Genomic DNA, 15,322 nt, shown 5'->3' on the forward strand with positions numbered 1-15,322 from the left:
GGTCTTCCATTCGAATAGTGGCATAAAAATTTTAGTCAGGACCATTGACACATAATCAGATATGAATATATGGTTGCTCTAGTTACCAAAATAAGAGAACAATTGCATCTAACGCCAAGGAAAAATTTACATAACCGATGAGTGTATTTTGAGCATATGCTCTCTCTTTTTTCCACTCTCACAGATGGTTCCCTTTCGAATGAAAAGTCTTGATTCCGTCCCTGCCTAAACTAGCTTTTCCAGGGTTGGTGGATTGTGTGATATGAATATGATGACTTGTTTGATCGGCTGATCCCATGTTCTGCCGATTTAGGCAGGAGTTGCTTCATGTTAGCCTTAACCTCCTTTCCTGTTTTTATTTCCCAAAAAGGGGTGGTTCTCATTTTAAAGGATTGTTCTATGAACTTGACTGAATGGAGGATGAACACGGACTTCGGAATCCTGGAGCTCAGCTGCACTACAGGAATTATAGGGCATCAAATAATTCCTGTAGTGCAGCTGCACTGCAGGATTCTGGAATCCAACAAAGTGGAGTTACGTGTAAATTAGCACTAATAATTACTATCAGCAATGATGCATCAAATTTTTTCTCAGTTTCTGGGTAATAAAGTAGATGATTAAAGTCAATATTAGTGTTGATTGTTGGGTCACACATGTCGATTGCTTTTTCATGAATAGTTGTAACATGGCAAAAGTAGGAAGTTTTAAGTGATGGGCATGTGCTTGCTGAATATTGGGTTGAACAATGTTACACATACATGTGTATTGTGTCCAGATTCGGACGCAAATGTATTCGGATTCGGAAGTGTCCGAAACAGTTGGACTCCACAAATCGAGTTCAAGTGTATTGATGGTTTCAAGACACATACATCTGTACCCAAATTTGTGCTGATACATCTATAGACACCGACTTGCTCCATTGGATTTGGCTCTAGCTTAGTTGGCATCTCCTGGTCCTTCCTATGTGGGAGGCCAAGGTTCGAGCCTCGTTATGGGCGTTTGGGATTCAGAGCTATGGATAGTCCATGAAACTCTTTGTGGACTAATCTACCAACACCCCGCTAACCCCTGCTGATGTATACAATATTGGAGAAAAAAAAGAATTGAAGGAATGAAAGTACAATTTAATATCTCCATATAAATGGGGAAGATAGGCATTATTAGAAAAAGTGATTTGGAAAATGGCTATGGCCTCTTGTTTTTTGCCTTCTTTTTTAAAGTAGGAGTGGAAATGCTTTCTTTGGAAAATGGTTCGATTCATATTGAGATTGTTCGAGGCCTTGGGCATCTATCAGCTGCTTTTACAACTTTAATTTCCAAAAGAAAATTGATTTTAGCACTCCAAAAATTAATGGAGAGACTCCAAAACGATGTCGTTTTGTGTATCAACATAGTTCAGTTTTGGAGCCCCTCCATCAATTTTTGGAGTGCCAAAATCACTATATTTTTCAAAAGCATATATAAAAGTTGCATCTGTTAATTTCCATACCGACATAACTCATATTCTATTTCTACATCAATGAAAGTATGAAACTATGGCCGAAAGATGGTTGACGTTTATTCTTTTTAAATGGATCTTTCCATTCATTGTTTATTGGGCTGTCGATAAGTTAAGAAAAAGATGGAAAAACGTATACTCCAAGTCTCTAATGCGTTTTATTTTTTTCATTCTCACATTTTGATTCACTTTCACAATATTTTACGTACTTTTCACACTTTTTGAATCTTAAAGATAGCCCATTGAGTTATTTATAGCATTTTTCTTTTTAAATTTTGTCAAAATCATCAATAATGGTGGAAATCATCATGTGGATTGATTGATAGTATGATTTTGGAACTCATTTTGTCATGTGATAAATTAGGGGTGTTTGGGAGCTTACTTTTTGGCTTTTCATTTTTTACTTTTTAGTTTTTTGGCTTTTTAGGTTATGATCAGAATGTATTTTTGAATCTAATAGAGTGTTTGGATGATAAGTGCATAATATATTTTGAAACATGATTACTGTTTGGGAGATACGTGCAAAATGTATTCTGTAGGTCTTTTTGTTAACCAAAATGAAAAAAAGTAGAAAATGAGAAGTGGAAAAGCTCCTCTCCTCCTACTTTTTACTTCTCTTCTCTAAACCAAAAAACCGAAAACTCATTTTCTGAAAATGCATTCTCCCGACAGCCAGCCAAACATGCAAAAGCTAAAAATGGAAAAATGAGAAGTGGAAAATTGGGCGGCCAAACAGGCACTAAATGTGTCAAAACATCTTTTCCCTAACAAAAATCGGTATCGGAATTATATATTGATATCCGACCGGTATACTTTCTGACATAGCTGATGTTGTCCATAAGATTTTAAAAGTAAATGATTCTGATCATCTTTGTAGGCCCGAAAAAAGACGAGAAAATCCTCAATGTGACGGTGCGATCTTCATCCTCAACGTGATGGTGATTATCAATAGACACAAAGAGACGATCTTTTATCAAAATCTTAAACTCGCGCCTCAAGCTCTATCCACACCGACAATAACCTTCGGCATAAGTGGTTGTTAGAGATTAAGACGCCTTAGGATGGCGCAAAACCCTAATCAAAGATAGCAACGAATGCCGATGGAAATTCTTCTCAATGACAAAATACTCACACTTTCGATTGTTGTGATGGAAACAAAGTTAGTAAGCTTCCCTGGGTTCATTCTCCGAGGAACTCTCTCCAAATTATTCCGTTATCGTTCGTACGATCTACTTCTTTTATGATCCCGTTGGACATTATATTCTTCTTAGAAATTATATTAGATAAAGACAATTTTGATGAAAGGTAAGCTTATCTTTCAGACAAAGCATTCTTATTAGCCTATAAAGAAAGAAAAACTCACTCCATTCCTAATCCCATCATTTGCCTGTCTATCAAAAATATCTTACACCTTCACCAACCTAATAGGTACTGGATGACCAAAAATCTTACTACGTCTGTTGACTATTGTAGAACGTAGTGAGTGAGTACCAATAAGGACAATGGATTCTTTTTACTATCTAAAAGTTCAGTTTTCTTTACCGACGTAATTTTTTTTTTTTATAACTTAGGTGCACGGGCCAAGTTTCGCGCGCCTTAACTAATCCTAAATGACCAATCTTACCGCTCGCTTGCGGGGTCTCGGTTGAAGCCAGTGTATGGACTGAGGTTTGAACATGAGACTTTAGGAAGGAGCAAACCCCTAATTAAGTCTCAAATCTTGACTACTAGGCCACTTGGGATTTTTCTTTACCCACTATTGTAATGAAGGAAATCTTAAATCACGATTAAAAGAGTTGAGTAAGAGATAAGATAAGGAGAAACTATTCTGATTACAATCCAACAAACTATAATTTACAATCCACAATCTTGAATGAAAATTGATTTTCACACTCCCTTTTTTTTATATCCACACTCCTTTTTTTTGTTTTTAATGTTGAAATAGTATGTATTTTTCATCTAAAAAACAAAAAAAAAATGGAGTGTGAATATAAAAAAGGAGAGTGTGAAAATAAATTCCTCTAGAATATGAATAACAAATTAGCTCACAAACGCCCCTAAAAAGTTTCTTCAATTTAAAGACGAATATAAAAAACAAAGGTAAATAAAGCAGAGTTGAGAGTACTATCGTATCGTATTTACAGCCCCTTTGGATGGAGTGACTTCAGGAGAAAAGAAAAGAAAGGGTTTTGGTTTCTATCCAAATCACTCATTTGGATTGATTATTTTGGTGAGAAATGGAGAGAAAAGTACATAAATGAAATATTTTGACTGACTTCTCCCCTTTCTCATCCAATCTCACAAAAAATGGTGAGATTTTGTGAGAAATGACTCCCCTTTCTTATCTCACCCTATCTCACCCTTTCTCATCATCCAAAGGGCCTGTTAATGAAATTCATGAATTGCATTAATTGAACGATATTACTATTATCAATCAATAAATATTCTATACAAATGTATTTTTCCTTCAAAAAAGCCTCCAAACTCTCATCCTTAAATTCCCAGATTTTTGTTCTCTCTTTAGTAAGTTTTATTTGCCCGTAGCATTTTCCATATTTCTATTAGTGTTATGCTCATTCAATACACAAGATACTAATTTTTTTTTGTTCCTATGCCCCTCCCAAGTCGGACTCGGGAGAGCTCTGCTGCCCACTAGGGACAGGAGCCCCTATTCGCACCTCAAAACTACGCAGTTTTGAGGCAACTGATGTTCTTCTTGTTCCTCTTTTTTTTTTTTTAAAAAAAAAAATCTGATAAAAGACCTATTTGGAAAATGTTTTTCCCTTTCCTAAGTACTTAATGAATAAAACCGAAACAACGTAGCTTGGATCGGTAAAGCCAAATGTTTTTCCTTTTCTTCAAAATGTTAATATAATAATTTTTTAGACTGTTTATAAAAGAAAAATATGGTTAAAAATTTAAGTGGTTCAATTTTCAATATATTTGAACCGGTGCGAAGATCTTATTTGTCTGATCATTTTATTCTAAAGAACCATAATTAGTTTTTGTCTCTAAAACTCTCATAATTAAGTTTTTGCTTTACAGAGTTCCAAATAAATAGCAGATACTTAATTATGACAAGCTTAGAGATAAAAATTAATTACAACCATTTAGAATAAAATGATAAAAAAATAAGATCTCCGCACTTGTTCAATCGGGTTGAAAATTGGACCACTTAATATTTTAACCACATTTTTAAATATATAAACAGTCTTAAAAAAAATTAAGTGGTTCAATTTTCAATCTATTTAAATAGGTGTAAAGATCTTATTTGTTTGGTCATTTTATTCTAAAGGATCATAATTAATTGTTCTCTTTATGACTCTCATGATTAAGTTTTTGCTGTACAGGGTCCCAAATAAAGAGCAGATTCTTAATTAACAGTCTTAGAGATAAAAAATAATTATGACTCTTTAGAATAAAATGATCTTCACAAATAGAGCTTTTATCAAATCAAATTAAAAAAAAGAAGAAGAACAACAACAACAACAACAACAATTGCCTCAAAATTGCGTAGTTTTGAGGTATGGGCAGGGCAGGGGCTGTTGTCCCAGGTGGGCAGTAGAGCCCCGAGTTCTCCCAGGTCTCTCTATCTCACAAAAAAAGAAAATGCTTGGGACAAAAAAATCCCGAAAGAGCAATTAGTAGTTGAGATTCACATTGATATGAGTAACCCAATCATCAAAAGTGATTCTCAACTATTAATAATTATTTTTTTTAAAATACTTTTGAAATAAATTTTTTTTGTACCTAGCATTTGAAATATTAACCGACTGTCAGATTCCTCACATCTCTCTGCCAACCAACCTGTTTGTTATCTCTTCAAAAAGGCAAATTCCTTGAGATTTTCGAAGAAGATTTTGGAGAAACAAAAATGGTATTTTGGTGTGACCCACCACCAAAGATCCATACTAATCTTCCGTTTTCCGTATTCAAAGATCTTTTCCAGCGGCTGCTCAAAAACAGTAAAAAATAAACTATCCAGTGCCTAAACAAAAGATCTTTTCAAAGAGCCATTTATTATCTTTTAATATTATATGTATAGGAGTATGTAGCAGATCGTTAACCACCAACACATCTCAAAGTTTAAGCTGTTAGAGAGATGGGGCAGAACCTTATTATTTATACCTTCAACACGAGTCTCTTATGTGTAACCAGACTCTCTTCCATAAGTAGGCTAAACACGTGTAAATATTTTACGATTAGGTGGGGGGTGAGGTTCAAACACATGTTCTATTGTCTTCTTCATATTAAATTGTTAACCACTAACTCATTTAAAAGCTTAAGACGTCAGAGATGGGAACAACTTTATTACTTATACCTTCAACAATATATGAGACTAGTTGTTGATTTGTTGTCCATTGAATTTGATTCAATTTTTGCAACCTTGTCAAGTAAAACCAAGGTTGTTTTATATGTCAATTGAGTTTTTAAATTTTAATTTAACTATCGCGAACTTTCTCGAGGGCAACCGGGGCTTTTTATTATTATTATTATTATTATTATTATCAATTATGAGAATATTTCTACTTTATCAATCTCCAGAGAGATGCTTTCCTAATATACCGAGGGATAGGAAGTCCTTCGACTTTCTTACAAGCATTTGGAATCACTCGTTTTGTAATCTTTGTTTATTAACTTACTTTACATACTTGTTTATTTTATTTTAATTTTTTTATCTGAGTTATGCCTTCATTTAAATACTATATAAATAAAGAAGTAAACAAGAACAAGTTAATATCGTGTTATGTATTCGTGGCAAATAATTTAATTTTATAATTAGCTTACTGACTAAGGCTCCGTTCCAGAAACCTTCTTATAAAATAAGTACTTATTTTGAAACTTTTCAAAGAAAAATAAGAAGGATTGTTCCACAAAACCTAAATAAGCAGTTTATTTCACATTTTCAAATCCAAAAATAACGAAAATGAAAAATAATTTTTCAATTTTTTTGCACTGTATTAAAGATCTCAATGAGGTCTATCAAATAAGATCCATATTGATAGGAAAATTATTTGCGTAAGCACATAATTTTTGAACTTGAAATTATCTTCTTAAAAAATAAGAAATTGTTCACCCTTTTGTGGAACAACTTTTTTTATTAGACAAAAAATAAGAACTTAAACCCGTTCTGGAACGGGGCCTAAGTTGAAAGCAGCCCTCCCCCTGTCCCTTGTCCAACGCTACATGACAGACTACGATTAATTATGTATGCACTGCCGAAGTGAAAACTACTAAACTCGTTTTCTTGTTGAAAACAACTAAACTCGATTGTTGTTAGTTTCTTGTCTCTGTCTCTCGGATTTAGTTTCTTGGTAAGTGTCGTTAGGCTTACCATGAACAACTTCCAATTTCGATTAAAGAAAAAAACATGCTATGGTGTCCCCGGTCATTTTGGGGACACCGTAATTTTTGACATAACTTCACCAGTATGAGCATAATTAAAACCCATATACAAACATAACAAAACCCAAACAAGGCATAATCAAGGAATATCCAAAAAACCAATCAAGGCATAACCAAACCCAACTAAAGCATAACAATCAAGTTATGCCTTGTTATGGTTCTGTTATGCTTATAATGGTTTTGGTTACACTCATAATATATTTTGGTTATGCTTATAGTGGTTTTGTTATGCCAAAAGTTACGGTGTCCCCAAAATGACCGGAGACACCGAAGTCATTCCCGTGGGGCAATACTTCATATTTTTTCACTCAACTAAAAAGTTCGAAAATAAAAACAAAGCTAAACAAAATTTACTAAAAACACATTCCTAATTCAAAATTGTGAGCATTTTTAGCTTATCTTTTGTCTTCCCACAACTTTTGACATCAATACATTATTCGTTCGTTTCTCTAATGTTTAAATTCTTCTTATTAGGACAAATCAAGAACTAAACATACCAAAAATTTAAAAAAGTTTAGACTAAAACTAATCTATTACATAAAAAATATGTCGTGTGGCCAATATTAATAACTGTCCATTGGTTAAATTTGTGTTTTCAATCAAAAAATGTACTTTCGGGAATATTTTCAAAAATTACTTTGACAATTCAAGAGATTTTTTTTTCAGTTTTTTTTTTTAATGGTAACCCAATAGAAGAACATTAATTCTACAACCACGCCCACTTTACACACAATACACACTTATCTGCACACTCTAATATGTGTAAAGCCATACACTTGTATGTATGAGTGTATATTTGAGTGTGGTCGTAAAATTTTTCTCATAGAAGAAACGATTTCCTAAAAATAGACAGCATGGCATGGAGGTCGGTAATATGAGTCCAAACACATGACACAGACTTGCTTTAAGAGTAATTATTCGGTACTCTGTGGAGCATTGACGCGTAGTGATCCGAAGCCCTTTATCTCTCCATGTATAAAAGGCACACACTGGATGGTAAATTCCATACCGACGTGTAGTCGAGAACGATGTTTTAAATAACGATATTGAGACACATAACGTTAATAGTTGAGGTGTAACGGTATCGGAAGTATCGAACGATATCTAACGGGAATCGATTGTTACAGTCGTGAATTAATCACGTCAATTTTCAAATTCTTAGTCAAGAAAGATCAGGACAACCACGTGGCGGTGCTTCAGTGACTCTTAATAAATTTCCTAACTCTGCCTTCCTGTCGTTTACAACGTTCTCACTCACTTCTTCACTCCTCCCCGATATCTCCCCCACAGCCACCACATCACCACCAACTCACCTCCCCTCTCGACCCACTAACCAATCGATTTAATAAAAACCCTCCAAGTAGAACGAGCAAATACTACAAACAAGCAAGCAATTCCCCCTTTTCAAATCTCCATTTCCAAGAAAATCACAAAAATGCCAAAACCCAACTCAATAATGGCAGTACTAGCAATATGGAGTTTATCAGCAACGGTGGCGGAGTCAGGGATAGGGGTGAACTGGGGAACGGTGTCTCTCCACAAGCTGTCGCCGTCGACGGTGGTGGATCTGCTCAGGGAAAACAAAATTGGGAAGGTGAAGATGTTTGATGCGGACCCAGATGTCCTCAAGGGCTTAATGGGGAGTGGGATTCAAGTGATGGTCGGAGTGCCCAATGAGATGTTGGGCTTGATTAGCTCTTCTACCGGTGCTTCTGATTTGTGGGTTCAGAAGAATGTTTCTGCTTATTTGGGTAAAGGTGGTGCTAATATCAGGTTTGGCTCTTCTCCTTGATTTTATTTTTATGCTCTCTTTTCTTCTCTGTTGCAATTATTCTGTGTCACCATTTCCAACCCTTTTCAGAGCATCTCCAGCTTTTACTCTTACTTTTACTCAAATTTGAGTAAAAATTTGACTACAAGCTTCATTTATCGGAAACACTCCGATGAAAAACTCAAAATCTAAGCATAAATTTGAGTAAGAGCTTTGTCAATGGGAAAGTTGTAAATTTGAGAAGCACAAAATAGTCTTCTAAAATTTGGGTAAAAGGTTTGAGTTTCCCTTGATTTAAGTAAAATTTGATTTGGTATAGGTTTGAGTCAAGGATTGGAGCGAGGTTTAGGGAGTTCCTACACAAATTTTACTTTTGAGTTACTCAAATTCGGGTAACAGTTTGAGTAAAAAGCTTCCTTAATGGTACAGTTCAAAGATTGAGAGGTACAAAAAAAAAAAAAAAGAGTTATTATTTGAGTCAAGGAGTGGAGTGAGCTTTTATGGGTTTTTACTCAAATTTTGAGATTGAGTGCTGAAGAAAGATAAGGCCCTGATTTAAAGAACACCCCCCACACCCCCCCCCCCCCCCCCCCCACCAATTAAAAAAGACGAAGGTAAGGGCTGGAGATGATCTTTATTGATGATTAATTTCTTTACCTTTTTTAACCCCTGGGCTTCTGTTTAGTTGTTGTGATAGCTAGGGAGAATTGGTGATAAATTTTTAATTTGTCAGGTCTCTTGCTATGTATTGTTCTGAATCATGGAGGAATAGTAGAAGAAAGGGGAAAAAAAACAAAGGATAGTAAAAGTCTGTCTTGTGAGTGGGAGCAACCCAGCTGAGGGGTTATGGTTTTAATTTATTATCCTCTTTGCTTTGCGCCCAATTTGTTTCGTTTGTAGTGTGCAGTTTTATTGTGATTGATTGATGCGTAAAAGATTTAGGAGAAGTCCATGGATTGATTAAAATTTTGGCTTGTGAAATGATGGTTAAAATCATCATATGTAGGAAAACATACAGTATTAGAGGACAACTAGCTTTAGTTATCTTGTATTATCGAGATCAAAGAAAAAGAAATGCAAAGTGAACTCAAAAAGCCCGTGTGCCATTTACTTCGGATTAGCTACATGGAGCCACTTGTTCCAATTGGCACTATTAATCGTCATTTTCCTTGTGACATTTTTCCCGCCTGAACATATATCCTTTTTGACCTTCCCATGGCCATGCTTACTATTAGGACCCTCGGCTCAATTTGCATTAAATTTTGGGCTGGTTTTGTTTAAAAAGATATGCATCAGGTTCACCCTTGGTGCAAATGAACCTTAATGAGGTCAAAGGTAATAAGAATTCAACGGCATGAACCTGGTTTGTAGCATGATATGAGTGGAGGAAGGAAGTAAATATGGATGAAAGTCAAAACGGGTTTGCATAATGCTTAATGAAGTCGACTAAGGCATGATGAACTAGTCGTTTGAAGTTCTCAACAAGGGGACCTAGCTGGCAAATTTCATATGAATTAATTCTGTTGTGGAGAGGAAAAAAGATAATATTGTTGATATACTTGTATCACTTACGAATCATGTTTTAAGTTTCTCACCTCTAGAATGTGGAGCTAATTTTATAGCATTTTAGTAAGCTTGTGGTTTTCAATAAATATCGACTATGTTTTCTTGTCTTGCTTTCACAAGCTAATTGATTCTAAACAATGTGTTGACAGGTATGTTGCAGTTGGAAATGAGCCCTTCCTTTCAAGTTATTCTGGTCAATTTCAGTCATACGTCATCCCTGCTCTGATGAACCTCCAACAGTCCTTGGCCAAAGCAAATCTCGCTGGCTATGTAAAGCTAGTGGTTCCCTGTAATGCCGATGCATACGAGTCTTCCCTCCCTTCTCAAGGAGCCTTCCGACCTGAACTGACTGATATTATGACCCAAATTGTTTCATTCCTTAATTCTAATGGCTCCCCATTTGTTGTCAATATCTACCCATTCCTGAGCTTATATGGAAACTCAGATTTTCCCCAAGAATACGCATTCTTTGAGGGGACAAGCCATTCTGTAACAGATGGATCAAATGTTTATTACAATGCATTTGATGGGAATTTTGACACATTAGTTGCAGCCCTTAGCAAAATTGGGTATGGTCAGATGCCCATAGTTGTAGGGGAGGTGGGTTGGCCTACCGATGGAGCAGTTGGTGCAAATCTTACTGCTGCAAGGGTCTTCAACCAAGGCCTCATAAATCACATTCTAAGTAACAAAGGAACTCCTCTGAGGCCAGGTGATCCTCCCATGGATATATATCTTTTCAGTTTTTTTGACGAAGGGGCAAAGAGCATACTCCCAGGGAACTTCGAGAGGCACTGGGGAATGTTCTCTTTCGATGGACAGGCAAAGTACCCTTTAGACCTTGGTTTAGGCAATGGGAGGTTGAAGAACGCAAAGGATGTTCAGTATCTCCCGCCAAGGTGGTGTGTGGCAAAGCCATCAACGGATCTATCTGCCGTTGTGAATCACCTTAGAATTGCTTGCAGTGCTGCAGATTGCACCACACTCAACTATGGGGGATCTTGCAATGCCATTGGAGTAAAGGGAAATATCTCGTATGCTTTCAACAGTTATTATCAGTTGCAAAAGCAGGACTCAAAGAGCTGTAATTTTGACGGGCTTGGTATGATCACTTTTCTAGATCCTTCAATCGGTGAATGTAGATTTGTTGTTGGGCTTACTGATAGTAGTTCTTCAAGTTTTATTAAGCATAGCGGGTGGTTCATTGCTTGGCTTTGGATGTCTTGGGGAGTTTGCATTTTTGTCTTGTGAAAAGAGTTTTCAGTAGATGGTTTTGTCATGGTCAAAGTGTTTGGTGAATACACATAGGAGATAGGGTAGTGTAGCCTATTGCCGATATATTGTTAGAAGTTATCAAAGTTATTGTAGCTAGGAATGTTGTTGTAGCAAAGAGATGAACATCTTATTTACTCCATACCCATTTGACAATCTATTGAGATTGGTTAGTCTTATATGTTTGCGTATTACTATGCTGAAAACTGAAAAGCAATAATTTGTGTACATCTGGTTGCATGGTTGTGGAAGTATGAACTTTTGATCTGAACTTAGTGGTAATATCATTGTCCACTTATGAATTTGTAGAAAACACTTGAGATAACTAGTTTCCTACATCCCAAAGTCTACCTAAAGAATTCCTCAATATGACAAAACTCATCCATGGACTCCGGATGCCTGGGCGTATGGGCAAATGCCCATACTTTTCATTTCAAATTTAAGTCTATGAATCAGCCCCAAATTACTAGATTTTGGAACTAGTACATTAAAGGGTAAAGCAAATTCAGAAAACAGGTAGTAGAAAAACAAATCTCTTTGGTGGAGAAGTAATTGCCGGCGAGGTGTTAGTCACTTGACTATCAGGGCCTCAAGAAGCCTTTTGTTGGTGGTTCAGTTTCCACTCGTGTGCTATCAATTTCTGGATTGACCAGTCTATAAGGACCTTTGCCCCGACTTTAATTTGGCTCTCCAGTAGTGGACGCTAGGATTAACTGGTACCCCATTGGGCCGCATACCGAATTAAAAAAAAGTACCCTTAGAGTGGAAATGGCTTTTATTCCAGTAAAACGATCACACTGGAAACATTAACTTCATCCCCATTGCTGGGGAAATGGCTTAGACATCCATTGAAGTACTAGAAAGCAAAAATGACAGTGGTTAAGTTTTATTATGGCTTCTTAGCAGAAGTTATTCCAAAGTCCGTTGCTGTATTCCGCTGCTGAAGACCTTGTGATGCATCAGTTTGAAGCGCAACATCCATCTTTACAGCATACTTTTCCGCAATGAATTTGTGGCTTCATGATGAACGAACAGCACCTACAACCTTTACAGCGTAAGCAAATACAGTTAGAAATCTAGTGGAAATTCATGACTATATAAGTAGAGGGAACATGTCAAAACAGATGTTACGCGGAATATATATGGCAATTGGAGCTTTCATTTATGTTTTTCAATATGTATTATTGACTTTAATCATTTTATGTTTCCTTTCCTTTATGTTTCAGATACTTAAGAAATAAGGATAATGATTCTCTCCTTTTCGAATCAAGATTTTGTTTCCTTCTTAGATATGGCTCTTAGCTTATAAACAAGACTGTTGATCATGGTAGTCGTTACAGTTTCGGTAATGAGAATCGAGTTAGAGTCGTGGCCGGTTTGTGCTACCCTTCTTTCCCTTCTCATCGCGTGCTGCATCAGGATGTGAATGTCTCAGTGTAAGAATATTACTACTACTTAGATAGGATTAGGTGTTAGTCTACGTACGAATACGATGTAATTACGATCACGACTCGCGAGTAGTGAGGAAGAAGCAAACTGAGTTTTACCAGCTTGGGGATGAATCATCTCTTCAGAGGTCTGCAAAGGAGCAACACCACCTCCGGCAGCAGCAGCAGCAGCAGAAGCAGTGGCGGTGAGAATGGGTGATGCCACTGCCAGAAGTACTAGGAGCCCCAACAGAGGACCCAACAATGCGGTTCCCTTTCTTCCCATTCTGTATCTGCCTTCCATTGATTCCAAGTACCAAGCAGATGCATGCATGCATCCTATTTATAAAGCAAAACCAGTCTTGTTTTGGCAATACTTTTTAGCAAGTGGGAATGGGCTTTTTTGGTTTATAGCTATACGTTATCCACACTTGTTGATGCCTATCGAGTCTTGTCGCACTCCTACTAGTACTAGTGTCTTTATCTGCGGGTGTGTATTTTTGACTTGTTCTCCTTTTGCATTGGAGTCTTTTCACATTGGCCGATGTTGAAATTCGATGAAGGAAGCACCGGAATTAGTTGAGGTGCGTGGAAGTTGAACCTGACGTCCGATTATAAACAACAATGAAGCGCTTTAATTAGACGAGAAAAAATTATTTTGGACAATGCAAAATTTTCTGAGTTTGGAGAAATTACGATTTAAAGAATTAAATTATTGGAATAGGAAGATATTAAAGGGGCCTAAAGCACTACTTTACAATTTTTATTGCAATACCAAAATACACGGGAATAAAATGTGAATATTCAAAAGTTTAATGTATTGTGCCCCAGCTACATCCCTCCGCCGCCGTCTCCGCCGCCGTCTCCACCCCGGCGCCCCTTTTGGACTCTATTTCGACTCCTCCTCCGAAATATCAAGATCGAACCGAATCACACCGAAACCGACAGTTTGTATAGAAGCCCTTAATCACATAACAAGTGATTTTAATCGTGAGAAACGATTAGAAATGGTTTGAAATGGAGAGAAAAGATACATTAGAGTCCCAATTCCATTTGTTTAACAAGAATAGAGAGATTTGGCGAGAAACCCCAATCATTTATTTTTGGTTCTCACCTGCATTCCGAGCGGACCGTAAGAGACGCCTACCTCTGCAGTGCCTCCAATTATTAGTAGCGGGGCTGGATCCTGTCCATTTGCTTCGGACCAGTTCGGTCCATTTGGTGCAGCACATACTCCAAGTATCATTAAGCAAATCTTAGCCGTACATTTTTCCAACAGTATCGAATCCGTACATAAGCCCAGGAAAAACTGTTACGCACAACACAAGGATAACAAATTCAATTGTCTGGCACCAGCCGCTCAAAAACTTCCTTCAAAAAACCAGTCGAGAGTTCACGTCTAGCGAGCAGCGATGAATTCAGGCAGCGAGTTGCGTTAAGTGGTTTTGCGATTAAGCTACTGGAAACCCTTCTATATATTCAGAGGATAAGAAACATTATCGATCAACTCATCGATGAGAAACCAAAAACAAAACCACCCTTTTTTACTTCCAGTTCCAGTTCCACGTCCAGGTCCAGCTACGTGACTATACCTTGGTCTATTCTTTAATTTTATTGTGCTTTCTTGGTTCAGTGGCAAATGCAGTCCCTGGGGCCAAGAGTGAGAGTCAGTGTGAGACAATGACGTAAATCTCTCATCTTTGAAGGACCTTTCTGTCTTTTTGTCGAATGGTCCGTGTCATGCCGCTGTCCCACACCCTATTCGGCTTGAGTTTTTAGAGAGGTTTTTGAAAGTAATGAGTGGAGAGAGATAAATAGATAGAGAAAATTTATTGGAGATCATGCCTGGGAGTTTTGAAACCCCAAAACAAACAAGGCCAGCTCCGCTCTGCATTCGTGCTCGCAATCTTTACGATTTGAGTAGTTTGAGAAGTTTTTAAAAATCGCTCTTAAACTCGCTCTCATGTGCATGCTAATTATGTGACTTAAGGTCCCACATTAACTGTTGGCCAAAGGATGAAAGGAGCCAAAGATCTCCGACTCTCGGTACTACTAGGTCCTTTCATTTTTTTTTCGACGGATAAGATCATCTCATATATATATATATCGGGGCGGTTCCGGGGACACTTAAAAAAACCCTTAAAAAAACACTTCATAGTTTCCGATCGAATTTTGATGATCCGAGCCGCTCAATGTGATCAGAACGTGATTTTAAGGGTCCCTACGAGAAATCAGCAAAAAAAAAAAGACCGGGAAGGGCTTCATCCGAACAGTTTTTTATTGAACTTTATTGAACGGTCCAATAAAAGACTGCTCAAATCAAGCCCTTCCCGGTTAGTTTTTTTGCCAGTTTCTAGCAAGCACCCTTATAATCACGTTCAA

At 37.0% G+C, this 15,322-nt stretch overlaps 1 protein-coding gene across 1 annotated transcript; it reads left to right on the top strand.

The window, feature by feature from the left end:
- Positions 1–8,143: 8,143 nt before the first annotated feature.
- LOC131316920 (glucan endo-1,3-beta-glucosidase 5) lies at positions 8,144–11,694 on the top strand. The gene is made up of 2 exons (XM_058346445.1): positions 8,144–8,677; positions 10,391–11,694. The coding sequence occupies exons 1-2, from the start codon at positions 8,340–8,342 to the stop codon at positions 11,490–11,492; spliced, it is 1,440 nt and encodes a 479-aa protein (XP_058202428.1). The 5' UTR covers positions 8,144–8,339; the 3' UTR covers positions 11,493–11,694.
- The last annotated feature ends 3,628 nt before the right edge of the window (positions 11,695–15,322 follow it).

This window comes from Rhododendron vialii, chromosome 2a (assembly GCF_030253575.1).
Source record: "Rhododendron vialii isolate Sample 1 chromosome 2a, ASM3025357v1".
NCBI classification, from domain to species: Eukaryota; Viridiplantae; Streptophyta; class Magnoliopsida; order Ericales; family Ericaceae; genus Rhododendron; species Rhododendron vialii.